Below are 26,554 nucleotides of genomic sequence, written 5' to 3'. Positions count from 1 at the left end.
AGGGCATTCTGAAGCACACATTTTCAGCTTGTGATGTTGTTGTTTCTGGTATGAAGTGGTATGAAGCTCTAATTGTTGGGATAGGATATTTGTCATGTTGTATATAAATATATATATAAATACAAGATTACATTAATGGGTAAAATTTATTAACTCATTAACTCGTAGTTCATGTCGATTAATGTAGGACTAAAATGAGAATTATGTGAATTCATGGTCATTGATTTGACATGTATTTCTTGTTTGTTTTGACAGTTTTCCCAAACCACCACTAATCCTAATATCTCTAGATGGCTTCAGAGCAGAATACTTGAAAGCCTACAGCAGCCTGCTTCCAGTCATCACCAAATTAAGTATGTCAGAAATTCTGTTTTCTTTAGTACTGTATATTCAAGAAAGCTTGAATTTTGTCAAGCTTTCAGATTCCTTTGAAATTCATTTACATTTTCCTGATAAAATAATGGCTGTGTTTTAAAGCTTCAGAAAATGAGAAGTATACAGAAAATACTAGAAGTATCTTTACTATTAATATATTCTCAGGAGATTGTGGCACGTCTGCATCATATATGCGTCCTGCCTATCCTACCAAGACCTTCCCTAATCATTACACAATCGTCACAGTAAGTACAGTTTGAATTTCTTAGATCTATCCACATTTTATTCACACACATGTATAGCAAATTTTGTTGAACATTTCTGGATATAACAAGCTTGTAAGTTTTAAATATGGCAAACATAGATTATAACACAAACCTTTGCCTACTTTTGTAAAATGATGTTCATGTCCCTGTCAAATGTCTGTACCTCCATCAAGTTTTTAGCAACTGCAAGAACCTGTCCTGTCCTCATAGGGTTCCTACAGAATGACTTCCACCTAGTGGAATCAGAATACCAGCAATTCTCTAATAAAGTGGCTATTCAATGTAGATTTACTACCATGATTTACTACCATGTGTACTACCATGGTTGTAGTTAGAACATGCTGTAACTGCATACTATGACGTTGAAGCAGGACTCTGTCTCAACACAGTACAGAAATGACATGAGTTGTTTTTGCTGAATAATTTAGTTCTCTTGAATACCCTGAAAAGCTAGTAATGCAATCTAAACATCAATTGCTTGTGTAAAGATTATCAAATATTTAGCACTTAAAATTGCGATAGTCATAAGTAAGGTGAATCTGCCTAACTGCAGGGAGGGACATCCCACCCCCCACTCAGTTTTATAATAACTTTTAAACAGAAAGCATATATGTAACTGATTCTTGCAAATGTTACAAAAGTACAGATACACTGGTGCATCAAACCTACATTTGTGATATTGTTGATCAACTATTTCTGGATATCAGAAGAGTTTTCAACTGAGAAGCCATTAAGACTTTGTGTATTCAGATGTCTTGCAGCTAGAGCCTTTGGAAACAAATAGTAGTATTTCTGTTTTATCTAAATTGAATAGGAGGAAGTTGGGTTACATCTAGAAGCCCTTGGAAACCAAGTAGTAGTACTTCTTTTTTATCTAAATTGAATAGGAGGAAGCTCCTCGGTAGTAGTTTCTTGGTAGGATATTATTAGTCATTTTATTGAGCTGGTTCTTATGTTATTGGACCATACAACACAGAAAGTGTTTCACCAGTTTTTGCTTTGATCATAATTGTGGTTATAGTTAAGGTTTGTTTGTGGGTAATACTGTTTGCTTAGTCACATTGCATTATTTTACATTTGTGCAGTAATTGTGATATTTGAAAACTATATTAAAACAATTCAACATATTCATCACTCCAGCAAAGAAAAAAAAATTAGAGTAGGGTAGTTTTGACATGGAACATATAGCAGTATATGCAAATACACCAGTGAACTCTATATTTGACAGCTTAAGACTGGACATAATTTTGACCAACAGTTGGTTCATATGAATTACAAGTTTATTCATAACAACCATAATATACTTTTTTGCAATGTATGGGATCAGCTCATAAACATAATGCCTTGCTGATTGGAAGACGCCATAGAGCAGTTAATGAACTCTGAGGAATTGTGGGATTGATCTTTTTCTCTCTTTCTTTTTTCTTTTTTTTACAGGGTCTGTATCCAGAGTCACATGGAATTGTGGATAATAAAATGTATGATGTTAGATACAATGCCTCCTTCAGTTTGAAAGGAAAGGAGAAGTTTAACCCCATGTGGTACCAGGGCGAACCAGTGAGTATGTGGCAAAAAATGGCAAACATATACAATATGTTCAAGTTGTATTTCTATTAGGAAGTTTCATATAGAAGTCTGTTAGAAAGAAAACTTTTCTTTTTTGTTAGACATTGTAATATTTTTCCATGGTTTAACAACCAGCACATAACACAGAGGGGCAGAGGAGCATGTGTGGGTGCGTTTGGTGTTGTCATTATCACAAAATCCTCATTTAAACCCTGCCCATTTTCCACTTCAAAACAGTGTTGGGCCAGGATAAAACTACACTGTAGATCAGTGATAAAAATGAATGATCCTGTTTTTCAGATATAACACTACCAAAGAGTCAGAGCAAAAATGCACTCTTGCAAGCTTTCATTCAAACAGTGAAAATTATATAGGTAATTTCTTTAAAAGAATAGATTCACTGAGAGAGTCGTAGGTGAGGGACAAGACATCTACCGAGGGGTGAACACAAAATAAATTTATTACAAAACAAAAGCTAAACCTGAACAGTGCATAACAATAACCTGCAACCAACACACTACAAACAAGGGACATGCACATGGTGAACAGTCAGAACACATGCACTAGTGAAGGGGGGGGTGCTATGCTGTTACAAATGCTACCTATATTACTTACATGTCTAGTTTAGCAAATGCTGAGAGCTCGAGTTTCATATGTGGAACGGTTAGAACCTCGAGCGAGTAGGTACGAAAAAAGTACCCGAAGGTACCAACAAACTGGGACCTGGTACTAATGGAAACACTCACAAATCGTTGCGAATCGAACCGTACCGCACCAAACAGGCCCTAGTGGAAATGGGCCAATAGTGGCCTTCAGTAGTAATAAGAAATACCAGCCACAATGTGACTTATTTTTCACACCTTTTGTGGCCTAGGTCTTTATTTATATTTGTAGCTTCATAAGATGGATTAGTTTAAATGCATATGGTAATAGGGCATATGGATTCTGTACATGTAATAAACCAAAGTGATTATTAGTGTTAAATTAAAATTGTTTTGCGAGTGATTTGAGAGCCACACTAAATCAAAACATTAGTACCAATGTTCAACAAGAAGCTCTAAGCCAGTAAAGAGCAGCAGGTCAAGCAGTGTGTGCGCTGACAGCTCATGTTGGTACACTGGATCCTTGACGTCATGACGTCTGTGTGTTCCCACCTCTGTGCACCTGGGCTTTAGAAAAGTACCAGATGTTGGCGATTAACTGTCAGCAAGTGTTATGTTCTCACCTGAAGTAGTTGTCTAGGTGACGGGGAGACTGTGGGTGTGCAGAAAGACTTGAGACAGTAAATGGCTATTTAATGTACACAGCACAAAAAAAGGTTTGAAAGGTTTGGGCTAGTAGGACTGAGTAGTAGGACTGTAGATGGTGCCCCACTAATGAAAGAAACAAAACACGACTACCCTGCCAAACCATGTCTGCCATGGCCAGAATGCCATGGGTGGCTCCTGCCTACCTAGTTTGTCTAGACAGTGACTTCCTAACATGTTACATATAGGCGTGTCTGGTCGAAGCCGTCCACCCTGGGCTGGCCAACAGGAAAGCAGTAAGAGAGAAAAAACTAACAGCAAAGCTAACAGCCAGTAAGTCTCAAAGTCTCACCAGTAAGAACTTATAATGCTCTCACAGCCAAGAATGTATCAGTGAGGATAACCTGCTTTTATAACCAACAAGACTCGCCATGCATGTAAAATCACAAACACGACACTTATAGTTAAAAGGTTCTGCCTCCTTTCATGGGCCAACACATCCTGTTGGTGGACATGACAGTCTGTCTCTTGTGGTTGCAATGCTTCCATTAAAGGCTACCAGTGTCTCCTGTTACCAATTTGGCAAAGATGAAGAGAAAAGGAAAGAAAAGTAGACATGCCACACTGGGGCGCAACACCAATCAAGAACAAAAAGGACAAGACTACTTTCATCGCAGGGTTTTGCATTTAAGCATGATTACACCTTTTGGGTACTACTGTGTATGTGTTGGCCAATGATGGTAAATTTGAAACTAATGTGGATTAGATGGTCTTTTCACTAACGATACTTGGTCACACATGCAAGTCATCAGCATAATTCTGCATATGATCCGATTTAGCTGAAAGACAAATATATTTAAATGGGACATTTTTGGCTTGTTTGAAGTGACCATGAGGGCAAACTGTGCAACAATAATAACAGGAATACACAAAGAGACTTCTTAAATCTGTAAGTGTTAGTTTGAGTTATTTGCCACAAAGGAGACCTAACGTTTATATGTGTCCAGTCACTAGGTGATACGCTGATTCACTGCTTTGTTTATATTTAGGATTAAATGTTTCTTACATTATTTTATCATAAAGGTCTGGATCACAGCCATGACAAACAACATGAAATCTGGGACGTTTTTCTGGCCTGGATCAGATGTACCCATTAAAGGAAAATTTCCAAATATGTACAAAAAATATAATGGGTGAGCATATTATAATGACTGATTATCATGTAATTGCACATGTTTTAACCTTTATCAAAATCTAGATAGTTTTGAAAATGTACAATGGCAGGTATAATTTTCCTTCCTACTGTTTCTAGGAGTGTCCCATTTGAAAGCAGAGTGACCACAATTTTTGAATGGTTGAGTTTGCCGCAAAAAGAAAGGTGATCATTCAAACATCAGTAATTATGTGCATACACAGCATGATTTACAGTATGAAAATGGCAAGGGAAAGGAAATATGGTTGAAACAAATGAGAACTGACAGTAAAAGACTCATAGACTCGCAGAATCATACTGTTGACGTAAATTTGAGTATATAGCAGTTAGAGTAATACAATAGTAACTCTTTCTTGTTTAGTTACCGAAATAGTTACTGGAGTATATCTCATTGAATTATTTGTGTTAACAATGTGAAAATTTTTTTTTCTTCAATTACTTTAGGCCAGATTTTTACACCTTGTACATGGAAGAGCCAGATAGTTCCGGCCATCGCTATGGACCAATGAGTGGCAAGGTATTATTGCATGTGAAAAAACTGCCATTGACATCAAAAAGACCTCCTAAACAAAATGACACTTTGACACAATGAAAAGTAAGGGATTTTGTAGTGTAGATGTGCAGCTTATATAACAGTGTAAATTTATTCAAATTTCAAATTCAAAATAACTTTATATACAGCCATTAATGTCTAAACCACCAAATATTGACACTTCAGGAAGTTTCACTAAGGGGTGTACTCACTCACTTCTGCTGGTGGTTTAGACAGTAATGGCTGTAAATTTAGTTATTTGGAGGGAAGAATTTACACTGTTCTATAAGCTGCATACAGATTACTTTTCATTGTGTCAAAGCGTCATTTTGTCAGTGTTGTCCCATGACAAGATATACTTAAATATCTGCAGAAATGTGAGGGGTTTACTGTATTCACTTTTGTCATGCACTTTATTAATGTATACATTTAGGAAGTTTGTAAACTGAGTGTAGGTAAAGTTTGAATGGACTGCATGAAACATTTCATATATTTCCATCTGCTGCATTCTGTTGTAGGTGATTGAGGCTCTAATAAATGTTGACAGGATTATTGGATTGCTAATGGATGGCCTCAAACAAAGAAAACTTCACAAATGTGTCAATCTGGTTCTTCTCTCTGACCATGGTACGTTTATGTAGTTTATTTTTGCCTTTTCTCCTATAGATACAAAGTGTAAACTGTAAACCACAAATTTTTGACTGCTGAACTTGAAGTACGAGTACAAGCATCTTGTACCAAGTAGGAATTGTTTTTCCCCAAATATACATTTTACTTGGTTTTTACATCAGTCAGTGGCTTCACATTAATTTAATACATTACTTGGAAAGCCACAAGTATCCTGGCATATAAAATATAAGAGTGGCAGAGGAGAGATTTATTAAGGGGAAATTCCTTGTTATAACAAGGATAATCATGATTAAAATTTGTATTACATGACCGTGCTTAAGTAAATTTGACCCAGAAAAATAAAGAGAATTCCAAGAAACACAACTGAGAAATCATTTGTTAGTATCTTATACCCTTTTTCTGATTTGCATTTGGCAACCAGGAATGGAAGAAGCCTCATGTGAAAAGGCTGCTTATGTCTCAACATACCAGGCAAATATTGATGACTTCATTGTCATACAGGGCCCTGCTGCACGAGTTCGACCTAAACGTATTCCTGAAGAGTTCTTCACCTGTAAGTCCCTGCCCTAACATGCCAAAAAGTGTGTGTATATGTAAGAAACTATTAGTTTCTTTAGAACATGATCATCTTTGAAAAGTGATTCATATACACCCAATAAGATGTACTTTATGCAAATCAGGGGCGTGTGTGTGTGTGTGTGTGGTTTATGTGCTTGCTTCTACGTTTGTTAATAATTTAATTACAATGTTGTTTCTCCCTGTTTTGTCCTCTGGCAGTCAATTATGAAGGGCTAGTGAAGAATTTGTCGGTATGGATTTCCTCGCAGTGTTAATAGTCTGAATTTTTCCTTTTTGTTTCTTTCTCTTCCCATTACATTATTGAAGCTTTTATTCTTTCATTTCCAACTCCATCCCCTCCATACATTTGAAGTGCAGAGCACCTGACCAGCCGATGAAGGCCTATTTAAAGGAGCACCTTCCCAAACGGCTCCACTTTGCCAACAACATCCGCATTGAGAGGGCACATCTCTACATGAAGTCTCAGTGGCAAGCAGCCCTGTAAGTGTTCTCAAGTTCTCAAGTTGCATCTTTTTCATCAACATTTGAAAAGACGTAATGGATACAAAACAGTAATATATTCATAAACACTTAAGTTACACACTGCTGGTAATATTATAGAGTTTATACTGTAGATCTAAAGCATTTCACACACAAGTCTTTACTTCTATCTAGAAATTCTTGTACTTTCCCAAAACACTGAAAAACAATCAAAAACTGTTTAACTGGTAGTGATCAAAATCTCACATTCCACAGCAGGGCAGAATGTGGCCCTGTTCTCAGTCCAGTGTGGTATCCTGATTAGATCCGACGTGAAACATTAAAAAGCCTTAACAATTATTTACAGATTTTGTTATGATGCAAAGGACTGTCGTTTTAGTCTTGAACAAGACATACACAAAGTCTAAGGGGAGATTTAGCACTCGGCTGGGAGTGCACACTTATTCATCAACTCTATAGAAGGCACTTCATTCATCCATAACTTTCAAAGTTCTTAACATGGGTGTTGTCACCCTTCATTAGTCATCAGTGACGAAGACCGCCTCACAAGTTTGTTACTAAAAGAGACATATAATGCTCCATTTACATTTCTGGCCAGTTACTAACAGGTGGTTACTGGTGCCTTTAGTCCTTGTATTATCTCTGTTTTGGTGCACTGAAGGTCAGGCAGGCCGTACCAGGAACAAAGGGTGTTTCACACAGACTGAGCAGGGATTTTCCATTATTTGTAATGCACGTTGATATGAGCACAAACGCAGTGTACAAGAGTGAAAATAATATTTGAATGAAAATGTAAAAATATCATTATCACATTGTGTTTAAATTGTTCCGCACAACAGTAAAAAATCAAAACAGCAAAACTATGCAAGTGCCAATCATGGTGATTCTCCATGTTGTAGCTGAACTAAATGTTTGTTGTGCTTATTTCTATAGCCAACCAACAGAGATTAAGTACTGCAGTGGAGGCTTCCATGGTTCAGATAATGCCTTCAAAAACATGCAGGTTTGTAAATTACATGTGTTACAGTAAATAAGAGATTGTTTACCACTCTCATGCCAGCAAATGTAGAGTTTGGCACTGAAACAGACCCAGTCTTATATGCAGTGTCTGCAATGTCCAGTTCTTTGGCACACTGGAACTTAATTGACTTTAATTACAAGATTAAATTCATACTAATGTAAATTACATTTGTCATAGGAAAGATTATGTATTATGTCTCCCACAGCTTGTAGGAGCAGTATCTTTGCTGTGTTAAAATATTTACGAGTGCATATTTTATATTAGGTAAAAAAAATCTGACTTTTCTTTGATGCATGCTTATCGCCTTCCAAAAGTGTACTGCAGGGTATTTGCCTATCCATAGTCATCTTGAAATAAATCCTAGATTTGCATTATGGTTATTATATGCATTTATTATTATATGCACATCTGTGTTATTCATAAATGAGTTTTGCCAAGGCAGTGCTAGATGGTGCTAAATCTTTTCAGACATTGATATATTCATGTGTATAAACTGCTGCTGTGTCATTTGGATGGCTTTATGATAAAATTATGCACACTCTAAACTAGAGGTCTTCTTGTCCATCAATGCCACAGTCTTGCACGTTTTGCTAACCAGATTAAAAGTCTGATAATTATTTTGGTAAATTTGGTAATCCAAACTGCTGGACTCGAGCCTTCCTGTTTGATATTAGGTTGTTTAGACCTGTTGTTTAGATTTTACATCATCATCATTAAAGTTAAAGAAAAATGAAGTAACTTGACTGTTACAAGCATGTAAGTCAGTCCACTCAAAAAACTGACAACATTCTTAGCAATGACACTAAAAGAGATTTTATGCATTTCTGTGAAACAGCTTTAGCTGAAAGCCCTCTTACTGAAGATCTTTTATTTTAGAAGTATAGGTGACACATATCCACAAACCCAGCTGCTTTTTCAGCCTTGGCCCCTGGGGAGGTTAAAGGTGAAGCGCAGTGTGCTACTTCCTCCTGCACTTCCTGTCTTGGATAAATACACTGGGATGTTCCAGAGATTATAGGAGGAAGTAAGTCAGATAGAAATAATACAGATGCCACGGCAGATGTGTGCAAGGTTGTTGATGTGAGTTATTGATCTTATGATTTTATGGCTACTATGCAGAGCATTTGAGAGTTGAGTCATGGGTTCTTTGAATTTGTGAGAGCATTATAGTTTATAATAACATAGTAGATTAATAAATGGTAAAAGACTGAGTGGTTGTGGTAAATCTGGGTCAGGACAAAACATATTTTTGTCAGAAATTTTAGAAATATGACCACCAGAAGCCTTGTTTGAGAATACCGCATACTTACGTATACCAAACCTAAAGAAAAATTTGTAAATGTGCCATATTTGTCAATTGTGATTTTTTTTTCACCACAAACGAAATTTGTCCCATTCTTACCCATCTGTGCAGTTACAACACACACAAATTACATTTCTTTATAGATAACATATCAACCAACATATCATATTTTGACCAACAGCTTTTTCTAGCTTATTATCTTAACCATACAGTTTTATTACAAACAATTACACTTTAATCCCATCCATCTTGCAGACCCAAACACAATTCAGACAGTAGTCTCATGACAGTCATCCAAAATAAACTCCACAACCAAAATAACCCCCTTTACATATCATGTATACTTCCAATAGCCATAAAATCCTTAAGTGCATTCCTCATGGTAGGCGACAATCCACTATCCACTATCACACTAGTGATTACTAGGGGGCTGTGGTGCACACATGCCCAGAGCGGTGGGCAGCCCTAGCCCGGCACCCGGGGAGCAGTTGGGGTTATGTGCCTTGCTCAAGGGCACCTCAGTCATGGCCTCAGGCCTGGGAATCGAACCGACGAACCTCCGGTCACAAGACCAGTTCCCTACCACCAGACCAGACCAGAAGCTATCACACTAAGCAGTGCAACGACCTCATTGCCCTTTGACAACTGGTTATTATCACAAAACAAGGCAAGGTTAGGTTTCAGCTACATGAGTTGGTCTCTCACTGCTTTTGTGTATTTCAATATGTAGTTTTATGTATATACTATACTATAGCCTGTAGTTTAACACAAGTGCTGGGCACACAGTAGCTGTATTAGTGCTCCTGTCACTATGATTGCCATGGGAGAGTGGTGGAGTGATCTTGGCGTCTGCTGTGTGAAAAGCTAAGCCAAGCGGAGCAGTTATAACCTTTCATATGGGGTGTGAAATTGGCAGGCAGAGAGGTTAGTGGATTGTCGCCTGCCATGAGGAATGCACTTAAGGATTTTATGGCTATTGGAAGTATACATGATATGTAAAGGGGGTTATTTTGGTTGTGGATTTTATTTTGGATGACTGTCATGGGACAACTGTCTGAATTGTGGTTGGGTCTGCAAGATGGGTGGGATTAAAGTGTAATTGTTTGTAATTAACTGTATGGTTAAGATAATAAACTAGAAAAAGCTGTTGGTTAAAATGATATGTTGGTTGATATGTTATCTATAAAGAAATGTAATTTGGTATTACATAGCTCTGTAATATGGTACATAATTCTAATTGGTCATCAGAGGCAAATGTCTCTGCAGTATTTTCTTCAGTGACTTGCGTAAATCTGCCTATTGCATTGCATGTTTTCTTTTCATATGTTTTATCTTGTTAGTCATATTGAAAGCAGCTCATTTGCTGCCAACACTCAAAATGCTGGCATTGCAAACAATGCAGGTGGCTGTAGTGTAGTGGTTTTATTATCCACTGTGAAATAGTTCCAAACTCCCAGATCAATCCTCACTGCTGGAAATTATGGGAAATCTTAGTACAGTCGCAACAGTGGAAAAAATGGATAATAAATGCTAACCATGACGTGTATTGACCTTAAAATACCTAATACCAGATTTAATGTGAAAATATCTGGATTGGTAGTGATTTCATTGGATCGTGTCTGGCCATTCCTAGTTTTCATATATTAAGACATCTCGAGGCTAATATTCACCACACAGGATTGTGGAAGTGTGCCATGTCAAAGGAAATTTCTGAATACATCAGATAGAATAATTGAAACTCAGATTTCCAACCAGATTGGAAAGGGTTACAAAATGTATTTCTAAAAGGTTTGGCCTCCACCAATCCACTGTGAGATAGATGATATACAATTGGAGGAAATTCAGTACTACAATTACTCTTACAAGGAGTGGTTCAGCAAAGATCACTCCAAGGATGCAGAAATCACAAAGAACACCATAGGAAAACATATAAGGATCTGCTTCTCTTCTCTTTGTCTAATGTTCATGAGTCCACTGAAACACTGCAGAAACTCTGAACATGAATGGTTTGCATGCCAGGATAAAGCCACGTCTCACTTCTCTTCACAAATAACATTGCTGCCCATCAGACATTTGCTAAAGGCCACATGAATAAGCCAGTAGTGTATCAGAAGAATGTTTTGTGGACGGATGATTTGTATTTTTAGTTTAATGTGGCAAAAAACAAACATCACATTGCAACATAAGAGCCTCATCCCAGTTGTTTAGTATGAAGCTGGCAGTTCTCTAAGACCTGAGGCAGCAGAGTAGCCTCAAACTAAGATGGCATGCAAAGTACTAATGGTTCAAGCAGAAGAAATTCAGCATTCTGGAATGGCCAAACCCCTCACTTTAACTCAACAGAAATCCTCAAAGACCTTAAAAGAGCATGCAAGGAAGTCCACTAGGAATTATTTTAGCCCATTGTGCAGTTATAGCTACTCAGTGAAAGCAAGAATACTACAAAAAAGATATGTAATATTGCAGATGTTTCCTCAGTGAATGAATATAAAACTATAAGTCTGTTTTTATTTTTGTTCTGTCAGTTTTTAGGGATTAAGTATGGTCATACATGTGGTAAAATCAATCCAGAAATACAGTGAATTCTAAAGGTTTCTGAAAGTTCCTAGTTTCACTGTACTATTTTTATGTGTAAAAGGCAGCAAAAGAAGAGCAGATAGTTGGCTTTGCAGAAGACTTGGTTATCTAATTCATAGTTGAAAAGCCTATTCTAAGAGCACAGAAATTAACAATACCCTACAATTATTAATTATTATGATAATCGTATATAAAGTACAATTATGTGCTCCTGCTTGGCATTCGGATGTTGGTTACTGCTCTTGAGAATAGCATTAGCAATGGTAGCAGTTGTGTTACTATACTTATACCAAGGTGTGTTTTGGAAGGGGGCAGGGTCTGGAAAAACAACCATAGGCCTACTGTTATGTTTTGGAAATGCCAAAGGCTTAATTCAGAGAAACACTGAAGAAAGAGGTTGCCTGTTTCAGTGAAAAGCTTCTGATGTGAAGGTCTACAAAGTGCGCGGGGGGGGGGGGGGGGGGGGGGGGGTAATGGAGATGGTTATCTAGGCTTTTATGCAATCTCTAAAGTCTTGACACACATTGTATCATGTTCATAGTTGTATTTTACAGAGAGCAGGTACCTGACGGATAACAATAGGGTGTAAAGACAAAGTAGATGCGGTGTAACACTAGGTGTCCAGAGGTGGTCTATGAGTGTCCTGTAGTCCCCATACGATTAAGGATTAAGTACAACATTCTTCTTCTTCAAAGCTCTCAGTGGTCCGACTCCTATTTATCTCTCTCAGTTTATTCTCCTATACCATCTCTCTTGTGCACTGAGATCTTACATCTAGACATCTTACCATTACTAGACATCTTACCAAACTAGAGCTTCAACCAAGGGTGGTATTTTTTGTGAAATATTTAAGATCTGATTCTGTTGAAATACCACCGAGTGTATTTGAGTTGATGGTTGGATGAATATTGTCCAAAAGTCTGCAGGAAGTTTGGTGGGTTTAACATTAAATCTAAAGGACCTACAGCAGTTTAAAGGCTTGTGATGTGTTATTAAGACTAATGGGGAGACTGGTGCTTGGAGTGTATAAGGGATATGCCTGCATGACCTTATAATAGCCCACTGTTATACACACTTCCTTATGAGCAGCATTTCTGCCGTTTGAGGACTCATGTTAATATAAAAATTTTATAATCAAAATGTATGGAAAATGGACAAACAATTGTAACAATAATATGAAGCTGAGGGAATATGAGTAGTACAGTATATTTTCATCTTCATGTAACAGAGTCTGATTCACAGATGTAGCTCAGAGTTTTTGTCAAATGGAGCAAACTGTAAACACTGGGCATGCTTACTCATGTTTCTGTCTGTGATGAAGGTTTAATGGTGGTTTACTCTGTGTGCAGCTCCTCCTGCGGTCATCCAGTAATGTCTGTAATCATTTCCAGAAAGAAAGAGAAGGGAGTATGGCTTAACAGCCTGTGTTACCAAAATTACCCTTAAACAGTCACAATCACTCACTGTTATATCATATGCAATCCACATTTGGGTAATTTCTTCTCTGTTACAGTAATTATCATAGGAATGGTCAAAATACCAAGTGCTATATGTTATTTTTGCTGAAATGTTTACTTGTGGGATCCCTGCGGGCAGGATTTTCCCCCCAAATGTAGCAGTCATGGTGTAGAAAATGAGGAACCAGAGGGAGTTTGCAGTTGGGTGAGACATTTTTGGATCACCCTGCTTCAGGAGTAGACTGCCTTCAGTGTTGTTGCTATAGAGAAAAATTTATTTTCTACATACAGCCCTTATTATAAATGTTTATATGAACTGCAGACACTACGATTCCATGTAACAAATGAATCTGTTGTAGATTCTGAATCTGTTGTTCTTGTCAGAACTTGGTGTGCAGTAATATTTCTGATGATAATCAACACTCTTAAGTGATACTAATACTCTTAAATTGTAATTTTGTGTAGGCCATTTTTATAGGACATGGGCCAGGACTGAAGTTCAAGACTACTGTGGCTCCCTTTGAAAACATTGAAGTGTATAACCTCCTATGTGGTATGTGGTCTTAAAGCTGCTAGACCTGCATAGAGTTGCTAGACCTGTGTGAAAAGTCCTGCATAAGCTTATTATGTTGTTCACATTAAATATGATAACACATTTTTAATGTTTTAAAGCAATGTCTTTGTCAATTTCAAAACAGGAAGAAAAATATACTGGCATCAACATTACAAATATTATTATACATTATATAGTATTTTTCTAAACAATATATTTATTATTATTTTACAATATAAAGAATATTATTATTTTTTGTAAAAGCTGATTGTCACAATACAGTGTCCCCTGCTGGCCACATCCGTCCACAGCAGCAGTATTTCATGTTGTTCTGCCATTGTATTGTGTTCGTCCCTCAGGTGGGCGGGGCCTACTATAATCCCCCCCCCCCCCCCCCCCCCCCCCGCATCAGAGAGCTGTTTGTCCATCTATATATATGTATATATTTTCTTTGTACCAGTTGGCCGCTGGTTATTGTGTCACAGGTTTTTAGTTGTTACACGTTATCCATTAAATCCCCCTTTTCCCTGAGACTGGCATGATCACTTCCTTTTTATTTTGCACTCCTCGCCCGTCACACTGATATTTAATAGCAATAGTTTACAACTTCTTTTGTGCATGTATTTTATGTTCAATTTATGACTTGTTGGCTCCTGAGCAGCAAACCATTAATCCCTAACTAGTTTTAACAAATAAAAAATGAATCCTTAATTTTATAACTCCTGCCAGTTAGAAATTTCTTTGCGATATTTAAATGTAAACTACTGTTGCTAAATGTGCATTATTAATAAGAGGACCTTAAATTCCATTCAGATCTGTTGGACATTCATCCTGCCCCAAACAATGGCACTCATGGGAGTCTCAACCATCTCCTGCGGAACCCGCCTCACCACCCTACTTACCCAGCCGAGGTTTCATCTGCCTCCATCTGTTCCACTACTGATCGCCTTCTGGATGACCATCAAAGCTGTGTGTGCAGTTCCCACACCATTCCACAATTCCAGGTTTGCACCACAGAGGCTATCATACTCTGAAATGGTGGTTTGTCAGAAGAAAGTTTAATAGTACATTTGAACTCTGCAGATAAAACTGGATAGAATATAGATTTAAAGTGAGCAGATCATCAGAAGTTAGCAGCTAGCATGTGCATGAAGGACGTCAGGCTTTTTGTTTCATATTCAGTTATCATAGCAGATGATGAATTCTGTCTATTTTAACTGTATATTTGTCTCCATTACTCTTTCAGGTTGAAAATCTCAACCAACTGTTCATCAGATCAGATTCATGTATGTAAACAAAAAACTTTTTGTTTTAAATAAGCAAACTTCTCCAGATATGTTTAGCGTCATGTAATGCTGTTCTGACATGCTGTGCCTTATTTATTTTCATTGGTTGCTGCAATAGTGAAATAGGCATGTGTATGTGTGTGTATGTTTCTTTTTAAACAACTTCAGTTATTTGTGCAACTCCAGGTATCCAGTGAGAAATCATTCTTTAGGCTACTATTCTGTGGTAGTCTAATGTGGCTTGTTGAAAGGTTATGTATTAAATTGTGTATCAGATCTTGTGTATGCTAGATACAGCCTTTAAACCTTTAACAGTGTTATTGTTTGTCAGCTGTTTTTGTTGTGTTACACATGAGCAGAACTTTGCAGTGTTCATATACAGTACAGTATATCATTCATTTATCCTGACAGATACCGCCAGGTGGCTTCACCTACCATATGGACTTCCTCGGGTCCTCCAGAAGAATGCACACTACTGTGTGCTGCCGCATTCCTCCTATATTAATGGATACAGCAAAAACCTTCTCATGCCTCTCTGGGTTGCATATACCCTGGAACCACTAGTGAGTTTGGCTTTCATTGTTCTGTGAATTTAAAAGTAGTTAAAGGTATCTGAAAGGTGTCTGTTCGATGGCCGTCTCTGTGTGGCACTGTGCTATCGGAGGCTACCAAAGAGACTGTGCTCTCCTCAGCTCTGTTCACTCATATATTTCTCATGATAGCTTCCACAGCCTGCATGTACTATTCATTGTACAGTACTAAATGAGTACACATGTACTAAAAGTGAACCCTTACAGATCACCACTTCCATCCGTCTTTCTCTCCAACGTTCGCTCCTTGGAGAACAAATTGGATTTTCTACAGCTGGATCTAACCACAAATCCCGGACAACGCTGTTAGCGAGGGGCTAACTACATTCTGGGCAGATAGGAGCTGCACTCTTAGCGGTAAATCTCATGGCGGAGGTTTGTGTATCTACATAAATGATAACTGGTGCAGGAACGCAAAGCCATTGTTCACCGGACATTGAGTTCATGACTGTAATCTGCAGACCATTCTATTTGCCCAGAAAGATTACCCTAGTTTCCATCACTGCTGTTTACATGCCTCCTGATGAAAATACTAAGGAAGCTATGAGTCTTCTCTACCGAACCATCAGTGAGCTGCAGTCAGCCCACCTTGAAGGCTCTTTCATTGTTGCTGGGGATTTCAACCAGGCTAATATGAAGACAGTTCTTCCAAACTTCCACCAGCATGTGGATTGTGCAACCAGAGGTATGAGAACACTAGATCTGGCCTATACCAACCCGAAGAATGCTTTCAAAGCAGCCCACCTGCCCCCACCTTGTCAGACCATTCATCTGTTATGCTAATTCCTGCGTATAAGCCCCTGCTGATCAGAGAGTGAGGCAGGTGAGGGTGTGGCCTGAGGGGGCTATGGAGGCATTACAGGACTGCTTTGAGTGCACTGAATGGGATATGTTCAAGGAGGCTGCCAATTACAGTGACCATATCAGCTTGGACAAGTACGCCATGACTGTGTCGGTCTACATAAACAAATGCATGGAAGTCATCAGCACCACAGACCATCGCCACCCGTGCCAACCAAAAACCATGGATGACCAATGAAGTACGTAGAATGTTGAAAGCTATGAACTCAGCCTTTAAGTCCGGTGATGAAGAGGCACTGAGATCAGCGAGGGCCAGCTATCAAATTAGCAAAGTGTGCTCATGGGGAAAAAAAATCCAGGACCTCTTCCAAAACTCCACTGACACCAAAGGAATGTGGCACGGCACACGAATCATCACAAATTACAAGGTAGCCCCCTAGGTGAGTGATGACGATGCAGATTTTTTTAATGGTCTTCTTTGGAAGATTTGAGGCACTAAACAACACCCCTGCAGTAAGAGCTGTCTCACATCAAGATGAAGAGACGCTCTTCCTTGATTGTGATGATGTATGCAGGACTCTGAGGAGAGTAAACACACGGACGGCCCCCGGCCCTGATAACATACCGGGTCTGGTGCTCAGGGAATGTGCAGACCAGCTGGAATATGTTCTAGCTGACATTTTCAACACCTCACTGGATCTAGCCAAAGTCCCAGCATGTTTCAAGTCCGCTGTTATCATTCCAGTGCCAAAAAAACCCCAGATCTCATCTCTAAACGACTACCGACCTGTTGCACTGACTTCAACCATGATGAAGTGTTTTGAGAGGCTGATCAAGAAGCACATCACCTCCAGACTACCCACCATCTTTGACCCCTTCTAGTTTGCCTACAGGCCAAACTGCTCCATGGAGGACCCCATCTCCTCTGCTCTTCACCTGAGCCTCGAACATCTGGAGGAGAAGAATACGCATGTGCGGATGCTGTTCCTAGACTTCTGTTCGGCGTTTAACACCATAATTCCGCAACATCTGGTGAACAAACTGAAATCCCTGGGCTTCAGCCATGGACGTAATTTTGATTTCAAAAGTGGGGGGGACATGAATTCGTCGCTATATAAATATTTGGTTTTAACCGTAAAAACTGGAGGGGACTTTTGAAAAAGTGGGGGGGACATGTCCCCCCCCCCAAATTACGTCCGTGGCTTCAGCACTCCCCTGAGGAACTGGCTGCTAGACTTCCTCACTGAACGACCACAGTCAGTAAGGGTTGGTCAGAACATGTCCGGTGTCATCACCCTCAGCACAGGATCCCCTCAAGCATGCGTACTGAGCCCCCTACTGTTCACCTTGTTGACGCACGACTGTGTCCCTAGTTCTGACACTAACCACATTGTGAAGTTCGCGGACGACACTACAGTGGTGGGCCTCATCAAGGATGACGATGACCTGGCTTACAGAGAGGAAGTCAAGCGGTTAGTGGATTGGTGCAGGGCCAACAATTTGATCCTGAACGTGGACAAAACCAAGGAGATCATCATGGACTTCAGGAAGAACCAGCCCAGCCACGCTCCACTTTGCATCGACTCCAAGGCTGTGGAAGTGGTCATCAGCGTGAAGTTCCTGGGGGTGCACATAACAGACAACCTCACCTGGTCTGCCAACACCACGTCTCTGGTTAAGAGGGCACAGCAGCGTCTGCACTTCCTGCACAGACTGAGGAGGGTCCACCTGCCCCCACCAGCCTTATCACATTCTACAGAAGCACCATAGAGATCATACTGACGAGCTGCATCTCTGTGTGGTGTGGAGGCTGCAGTGCCTCCGACTGGAAGAATGTGAGGAGAGTGATGAGGACGGTGGAGAAGATCATGGGATCTTCTCTTCCACCCATCCAGGACCTCGCACCAGTGCGCTGCATATCCCGTGCACTCAACATCATCGGTGACCCCTCACATCCTCACTGTGGACTGTTCTCGCTTCTGGCTTCTGGTAAAAGATTCAGGAGTATTCGGTGCAGGACCATCAGGTTTTGCAACAGCTTTTCCCCCCAAGCCATCAGACTGCTGAACACAACACCCTGGACGAGGTCAGGAAATGGCTGAACTACATGCCTTCTGTGCACTACTGCCGGACTACCTGAAAACACTGTCACTTTACTAAATTTATTTGGGCTGCTATCATGTTTAATCTATTTTATCTGTAGATTTGTATATACCAGGGGTCACCAACCTTTTTGAAACTGGGAGCTACTTCTTGGAGACCAATTATTGCGGAGGGCTACCAGATGGGAATTCGCATCAATCTAACAATCTACATTTCTGCACTTCTACATTCAGTATTCCAGCTGTACTCTATATCCTTGTTGGACACTCTCGCCACGGATTTTGGTAAATCCTGGAATGCCATCTGTCATATTCTTGAAGTCTTCTCTCAACCCTGGTTATTGGAATCTGTTGATACATTTCATTTCATCTCATTTATTTTTCTTTTTTATATATCCAAATCTCTGTTGTACACTGTGCGAGCCTAAATGCCTAAACGAAATTTCGTTCTGCGTCCACCTGTGTGCAATGAAAGACAATCTTTATTGTCTAAGTCCAAGTCTAAATTATGTGCTGAAACCTCGTAGAAATCAGGTGATTGCTCAGCACTGTCCATGTGTCCTTTTGTGGTCTATCATGCTCATTTTGCTTTCATTTTACTGTTATTCCTTCTAGACCAGATTTTTGCAATTGAATCACTCCCGTACAAACTACTGGGATTTTAGATTAAATATAAAATAGATCAATCATATGTTTGTGATATTGGGAGAAGGCTAGAATACGAGGAAGAAAATATACACCCCCCCCCAAAGTGTTTCATATATACAATCACTGGCCACTTTATTAGGTACACTTGTTCAACTGATCATTCATGCAAATATCTAGTTAGCCAATCACAAAGAGGTAACAGTGCATTTAAGCTTGTAGACATGGTCAAGGCAACCTGCTGATGTTATATATAGTGTATATATTAAAGCTCAAACCAATTATCCTAAGGCCAGTAAGTAGCATTTAAATTTATTATATTTAAGTTTAAATAAAGTTCTATTTTTATTTTTCTTGCATGTAGTCATAGTCTTATTCATTCAAAGCACTGACATTGGCAAGCCTTCTCATTTAGCACCAGTATGCAACCAAACATTAATTTAAAATCACTGGATGAATGAATAAAACACAAAAGCATCAATAACTCCAGTTAGACTCAGACTGGAGGGTCGTGGGTTCGATTCCCAGGCCATAGGCCATGACTGAAGTGCCCTTGAGCAAGGCACTTAACCCCAACTGCTCCCCAGACTAGGGCTAGGGCTGCCCACTGCTCTGGATATGTGTGCCTCACAGCCCCTAGTGATCACTAGTGTGTGTTCTCTCACTGCACAGAGGAAAATGTGGAGGAAAAATTCTGATTAGGGTGTTAATCCCAATTGGCAATATTAGCAACTTAACAATGTAACTTAATGTATATCAAAATAAAATCAGCAGGTCAAACCTCAACTGATTGTCCAAAAAAAAGATAGCATGAGCAGACGGGCCACCTAGGGGCAGACGGGCCACCTAGGGGCAGACGGGCCACCTAGGGACATTGCCTGCATGCATTTGGCCCTGCAGAAGCTGCGACAAAGAAGCCTTACACAGTCAGAAACATGGAAGTATACAAGAGACAGCATGTTGCTTTGTGGTTCAAAAGATATTAATAGCAGGAACCACGGCAGATTGTGGCACAGAATGCACACGCCAGAACCTTAAAATATTACAGATGTGCATATGGCCTTTGGCATGGCTAACTGCCTACCCAGAGTTCCCCATATGTCCTCACTTACCATCATTAAAGTCGTTTCTTTGTGATAAGGATGAGGGTCAACAATTGAGAGGCTTTTGACCCAAGAGGGGATTTGAGTTCTTCCAAAACCTAGACTGACTGCTTCTCCCACAAAAAAAAACAGCTGTAGGCATGATCTCTTGTGACCTGGAGCAGCATTGATACTGGGGATAATTAAATATGGAAAGCCAAACCATATGGCCAAACAGAGAAAGAAGCATAACAACACCTCCTGTATTCTCTGTCAAAGCAAAAAGGCTTTTCTGGAAAATGCAGAGCAAAAAAAACCAAAAGCACATGCAGTTATTTGAGTTCTTCCAGTGTGGCGTATTCATGCATCCAAAGTGAGCTCCTTACCCAGCATCCACTTGTTCTTCTCTTGTTTCTACCCCCTACCCCCAAATCAGCTGGATAAAATACAGTGGTGTGCAAAAATAACTGTGTTTGTCTGTTGTATGATATATTTAAATGAAATTGCTGATCCGAACAACCAATGATCTATAAAGGAAATTCATGAAAATTATCAGGGGTGAGTGGTGGCTCAGTTTGTTTCCTCGTTGTAGTATGGAAGGTTTTCTTTACTTGCCACCTGAATACTGCAGAAGTGGGACAAGTGAAGTAAGTCTGTGTGCATGTGAACATTCGTCCCACAAAGCTCACCAAGGCACAAAAGAGAAAAAGAAGAGTAGAAACAGCCTTTCTTGAATGATCCAACATATGACCAACAGCTGTCACAAAAGAGGAGGGACATTGGAGGGAATGTGGAGTGGCCGTAGCTGTTTGACCAGCTTTTACAGACACCTGGACATGCAAACATCTGTCTTTGTATCTGCTTGGACTATAGTTCAGTCAGAACTGATTTCAATTGCTCGGATGCCCAAAGGGCTTGGACCTCGTGCTGCTGCAGACAGATGGACTTGATCTGGCTTGTCCATGTATCACAGCCAGCTCACTCTTACTGCTTCTGACCTGAGACCAGCTCACAGCAAAAGATGCATTAGTGTACATCACGCCATCAAACCGTGTAGTCCGTGTAATCACATCATAGAATTAGCAAATACCTGCAGTTACTTTGAGACTGATCCCCAACCCCACAGTACGCCACCTCTTTCTACCCACCCTTGAAGGATGAGGTATGGAACTGGTCTATGGATATCGCATCATTCAATGAACAGGCTGGATGTTTGCTCTTTACTACTGTATATGGAGGCAGCCCACCTACATTGCACCACTTCTGAGACTAATTTAGCTCTTCAAACAGACTCTGCTAACATGGTGTCTATAAGGTCTGCATTTGCTCCAATGCAGTAGAATCCATCTTCACCTTTTGAACCCTCACATAACCATCACATGACTGCACTTACCAGCACATCTGGGCTTTATTCCTATCTGTAGTTAAATCCATGAATACCCGAATTAATTAGCTGCTGTGAATTTTATTTTCTGTGAAATAAATACATGAAACAAACAAGGACAAATTAAGAAAGGAAAACATTGTTGGAATTGTTTATTTTCCAATTTATGTCCCAAAAGAGATTTCCAGTGAGTTTTACTAATGGATCACACATGTATGTACTACACTTTTCACATTCCCATCTCACTGTAAAAAACCACAAGCCATATTCCTAAGTGTTTGGGTGTAGGTCAGTTTGTCTTGATTTGCTAAGCTGCTTTGTTTCCTGTGGTCATAAGGTCACACAGCAGCTGCCTCCAGCATATTCCTTACGCTCTGTGTCCCCATCTCTCTCAAACGCACATGTTCAGGCTGGGGTGCCGCGCCCTGACACCCCAGAGGAGGAGTGCATCCTTGCTGATGTGCGCGTGCCTGCTGAGGCAAATCAGAACTGCTTCACCCACAGGACCACCATGACATACGGACTTCTCCATCCGTCCCGTAAGCTTCACAGGATGTCAGTGTTTATTTAAACTGGAACTGTGTAAAACACCGTGTGGGAGCACCTTAATCATTAGCCAACACAACCAGGACGGTGGTCTCTTGGAAAAACTGGATTTAAAAAGCAATTGAGATTTTTTAACTGATTATAACTTCTCATTCTCACGGCAGCATATTCAACTCGGTTAATCAATATTTTCTCTGCAGATTTGGGTCCGAATGGAACGGCAGTAGAGTCGTTGATTACAAGTAATATGGCACCGATGTTTCCAGTCTTCAAAGGTAGTTTCATATTTATTCTTGGTCGTAAATACTTAGCATGAATGTAAATTGACCAACCCCTTCACAAAAATGCCTTGTGTGTATACATTTGGTTCTTTCTGACCACAGCAACACTAAACCACAGGACTGGAACATGTTGGCTGGCAGACTGCTCTAAAAAAAGCTTTCCTAACATATGGCCAACAGTCTGTAGTTATACAGACAGTCAGTGTGTGTGTGTATGTGTGTGTATATGTGTGTGTGTGTGTGTGTGTGTGTGTGTGTGTGTGTGTGTGTGTGTGTGTGTGTATGTATGTATATATATATATATATATATATATATATATATATATATATATATATATATATATATATATATTTAACTTGAGTGAATCAGCTTAAAAATATATATGTATTTATTATTATTATTTATATTTTTCCCCTATGCCTTACTTTTACCAAGTCCACTGTGCCTTAAAGTGACGGGAAATTTCCATGTGATTTGACTCCTCTTTGTCTTCACTGTTTATGCCAAGACAAATAGTGTTTTAAATGGAACCATGTGTAAATATTTGCCTTTGCTTTAAACACGTCTCAGTCTACGGTTATATTCCAGAAATGTTTTAACACCAAAATAACAAAAAGTCATTGTGTCCTGCTGACAGCTAATATAAGAGCCAGTAAAATGGCACATTTAAAGCTGCTGGACTATCTTTGATGTAGGGTCAGGATCACAGATCTGTTTGTGTATCATTTTGGTCTAACAAAGAAGTTGTACTATTCCCAGGTTATTTGTGGAATATCTCCAGGGTTTATTCTGAACTAAGTTTAGATATTAGGTAGACCTTATGTGACATGTTTGTGTATTTTTTAGCTTTCCACAGGATAATAGTGAGTAGAAAAATTTAAGGTGATAGACTATTATATTTTTTTCAGTAAAAGTTAATTAAAAGTTCTCTGTGGTAAAATTCTTTAGATCGGTGTAACCCACAATGGAAGTTACACATAATGGGAAAACTACACGTACCATACCGGCAATGATTTTTTGCCCTCTAGTGGCCACTGAGAGACACTGATTAAATATGTACTTTTTAATGCAGAAATTCGGCCATTAGTACTAAGCTGTTACATCTGAAGTGAATTTGAAGTGAAATGGTGTCCATTTGATTATATCGTGTGCATTCAAAGTCTTCCTCTCCCTGTGACTTATAGCACCCACTCTTTACATATTGTGGATGTGTGTTATATTTTTCATTCCATATTTTCACAGGCATTTGGAATTACTTCCACGATGTTCTAGTGGTAAAATATTCACAAGATCTGAATGGGGTGAATATCATGAGTGGCCCAATATTTGATAAAGACTTTGATGGGAACTATGACATCATGACTGGGAAGATGATGTAAGTTGTGTAAAAGTACAAAATACTGATGGATGCTTTTTTACTCCTTTACAATGTAAATCTCAAAACAGACTGAGCCATTGCAAGTTATTTTATGTCCTCAGTATATTATCTATGATTTCATTACATTACAAATCACCAAATCTGTCATATAGTTTACATTGGTCAGGGCGATATGGTTGTAATACTGTCAAGGATGTATAGCAACTTTAATGTAGAACTGTTTGACATAACTATGTCCAAATATTTTAAAAATGCTGTCAATGCTGTTTTCTCCTGTACCAGGAATGAGACACCCATACCCACTCATTTCTTTGTGATTCTGACGAGCTGTAAGAACTCCTCTGCGGTTCTGCAACGGTGTGACGGACCCCTCAAGGCTGTGTCTTTCATTCTGCCCCACCGACCTGACAAAATGGAGACCTGTCATGTGAGTCATGAATTTAAATATGTCGCAACATTATACTCTCACCTAGTATCTCATATGAATGCTTAACTGGGTATTGAGCTGGACCGTGTTCATAAATAACACTGATAATTGAAACTGGTTCATACTGTGGTTATACTATGTAGGACAGGACAGGATAGTGAAGACTTCAGAGTAATAGCTTAGATGATCACTGAGGAAGAGGATGTGTTTATCAAAAGTTTATCAAAAAGGAGTCTCAGCTAGTCCAACCTGACTGACTGAATGACAGAAGAAGAGATTACAAAGGATTCTTATCTGCTGTGTACACTTGATTATTTGGCTTCTATTAATCTTTGTTCTCCCGTCGCTTGCTTCTGCAGAATGAGAGTGACTACTCGTGGGTTCAGAAGTGGGTTCAACTTCACGTCGCACGAGTCCGAGATGTTGAGCTTCTAACTGGCCTTAGTTTTTATCATGACCAACTATCTGTGGCAGAAACATTACAGCTAAAGACCTTTCTAAAAATATTTTAGCATTTGCTCCTAGGGACTGAACGCAAACAGCATTATGAGGTTTGAGTAACATTAGGACATTAGTGATCAACTTTCATTGAACTTTATACCAAAGTAAGGCTGTATTCAACCAAAGATGTAAGACTAATATAAGGATTTTTCTCTTTTTGATAAAAGAAACTTATTCAATGACCAATTTTTAAACAGAAGTTGTTCTGTTTATACTCTGTATACTCTGGTATGTTTTTAACATCTGGGAATCCATGTCCAGAAGCACTCTAGAAAATAGCTTCAAACAAGGAAATAGATATTTGGCAACAGGATACATAACAGGAAAGCCATAAATTATAAACTGAAAAGCCATAAATTATAAACAGGAAAGGTCTTCAAGACATGGAGGTCAATAGTAAATATAGTAATAGTAAAAAATAGTGCATACTGGATATTATAAAATTTGCTGTTAAATAATTTTACAGTTTTTTTATATGACATTTAACAAACAATTCAGCAATAACTGGCTTGATGATCGAAACCTGATTTCCAAGCTATTTAATTTATGGACAATGAAGAATGTTTTAGATATTTTATATGAATTATATTTACAGATCAGGCAATAGGAAGAAAATGAGCTTCACATATTTGGATGGGTCTTGAGGTTTTTCATATTTGATGTATTCTGCTTTATTGTACTGTATTTTCTGGATTTGTGTACCCTTCAGTGTTACATCATATAAATAAATGTATGTTGAGTTTTTCTGTGGCTTATATTTGTTCCTGGTAGCCTAATGGATAGGCAGTGGTCTATCAGTTGGAAGGTTTATGGTTAGTTTGAATCCCAGACAACACTGTGGCTTGGTGGTTAGCACGTTTGCCTCTCAGCACTGGGGTCTTGGGTTCAAGTCCCTATCTGAGTGGAGTTTCCATGTTCTCCCCGTGTCTGTGTGGGTTTCCTTCGGGGTCTCCGGTTTCCTCCCACAATCCAAAGACATGGAGGTTAGGTAAATTGGCCCTCCCTGATTCCCTGATAAATTCTCCCTGAGTGTGTCTTCATGTTCAATAAAAAGAGTTGTCTGAGTGTGTGTGTATGAACATGTGTGTGCTTGTATGCCCAGTGGTGGATGGTGCTCTGTCACTAGGGTCTGTCCTCTCTCCCCTTCCTGCACCCCATTCAGTCCCCCAGGGGGCTGTGGATTCTGGTAGAGAGTACACTGTGCTGCCGCTTCTCGCCGGTGTGTGATTGGTAGTGTAAGAGTTGTACCTGTGTTAAAAATTGTAAAGCGACCTTGAGTATCTAGAAAGGAGCTATATAAGTTGAACATTCATTCATTCAGATCTGTCACCAAGACCCTAAACCTTTTCAGCTACAATGGCTGACCCTGTGCTCTGACCTCTCCTTCCACCAGGATGTCTGAAGTACTAATACGGAAAAAGAGGTGATGAATGAAAAGGTGGAGCCTGTTATCGGTATCTCATCTCACTCTTTTTACTGTATACTTTGAATATTAGCTATTCCACAGCTGTGGAGCTTTGCAGGAATAGACTCCCACTGCAAATATGTTCAGAATTCTAAGCATTGTATGCAGGTATTATAATCAATATAGAATTTCACTGGCAGGCAATGTAGGGTTATTAAGATGGTACTAATAAGTAATCCAACCCAGAGGCAATACATTCATGGAATATTTTCTGTGCATGTGATTTTTATCAATATTTGATGTAAGAAGGCAAGTCTAGTTTTTTA

At 39.2% G+C, this 26,554-nt stretch overlaps 1 protein-coding gene across 1 annotated transcript in view; it reads left to right on the top strand.

Moving 5' to 3' along the window:
• The window catches only part of enpp1 (ectonucleotide pyrophosphatase/phosphodiesterase 1), a 51,698-nt gene extending 26,131 nt beyond the window's left edge, over window positions 1–25,567 (top strand). The window contains exons 4-23 of the mRNA XM_077016714.1: window positions 256–353; window positions 541–620; window positions 2,079–2,198; window positions 4,538–4,647; window positions 4,767–4,832; window positions 5,112–5,184; window positions 5,718–5,826; window positions 6,251–6,382; window positions 6,607–6,638; window positions 6,761–6,888; window positions 7,822–7,891; window positions 13,712–13,799; window positions 14,613–14,803; window positions 15,046–15,085; window positions 15,497–15,648; window positions 22,099–22,228; window positions 22,436–22,510; window positions 23,760–23,892; window positions 24,178–24,322; window positions 24,682–25,567. Coding sequence (XP_076872829.1) covers window positions 256–353; window positions 541–620; window positions 2,079–2,198; window positions 4,538–4,647; window positions 4,767–4,832; window positions 5,112–5,184; window positions 5,718–5,826; window positions 6,251–6,382; window positions 6,607–6,638; window positions 6,761–6,888; window positions 7,822–7,891; window positions 13,712–13,799; window positions 14,613–14,803; window positions 15,046–15,085; window positions 15,497–15,648; window positions 22,099–22,228; window positions 22,436–22,510; window positions 23,760–23,892; window positions 24,178–24,322; window positions 24,682–24,834 — 2,125 coding nt within the window. The 3' untranslated portion in view covers window positions 24,835–25,567. The remainder of the gene's footprint in view (window positions 1–255; window positions 354–540; window positions 621–2,078; window positions 2,199–4,537; window positions 4,648–4,766; window positions 4,833–5,111; window positions 5,185–5,717; window positions 5,827–6,250; window positions 6,383–6,606; window positions 6,639–6,760; window positions 6,889–7,821; window positions 7,892–13,711; window positions 13,800–14,612; window positions 14,804–15,045; window positions 15,086–15,496; window positions 15,649–22,098; window positions 22,229–22,435; window positions 22,511–23,759; window positions 23,893–24,177; window positions 24,323–24,681) is intronic.
• The last annotated feature ends 987 nt before the right edge of the window (window positions 25,568–26,554 follow it).

Source organism: Brachyhypopomus gauderio, chromosome 9, assembly GCF_052324685.1.
Source record: "Brachyhypopomus gauderio isolate BG-103 chromosome 9, BGAUD_0.2, whole genome shotgun sequence".
In the NCBI taxonomy this organism is placed as follows: Eukaryota; Metazoa; Chordata; class Actinopteri; order Gymnotiformes; family Hypopomidae; genus Brachyhypopomus; species Brachyhypopomus gauderio.
Note: the sequence above shows the minus strand (reverse complement) of the source record. Positions and strands in the feature narration are given on the sequence as shown.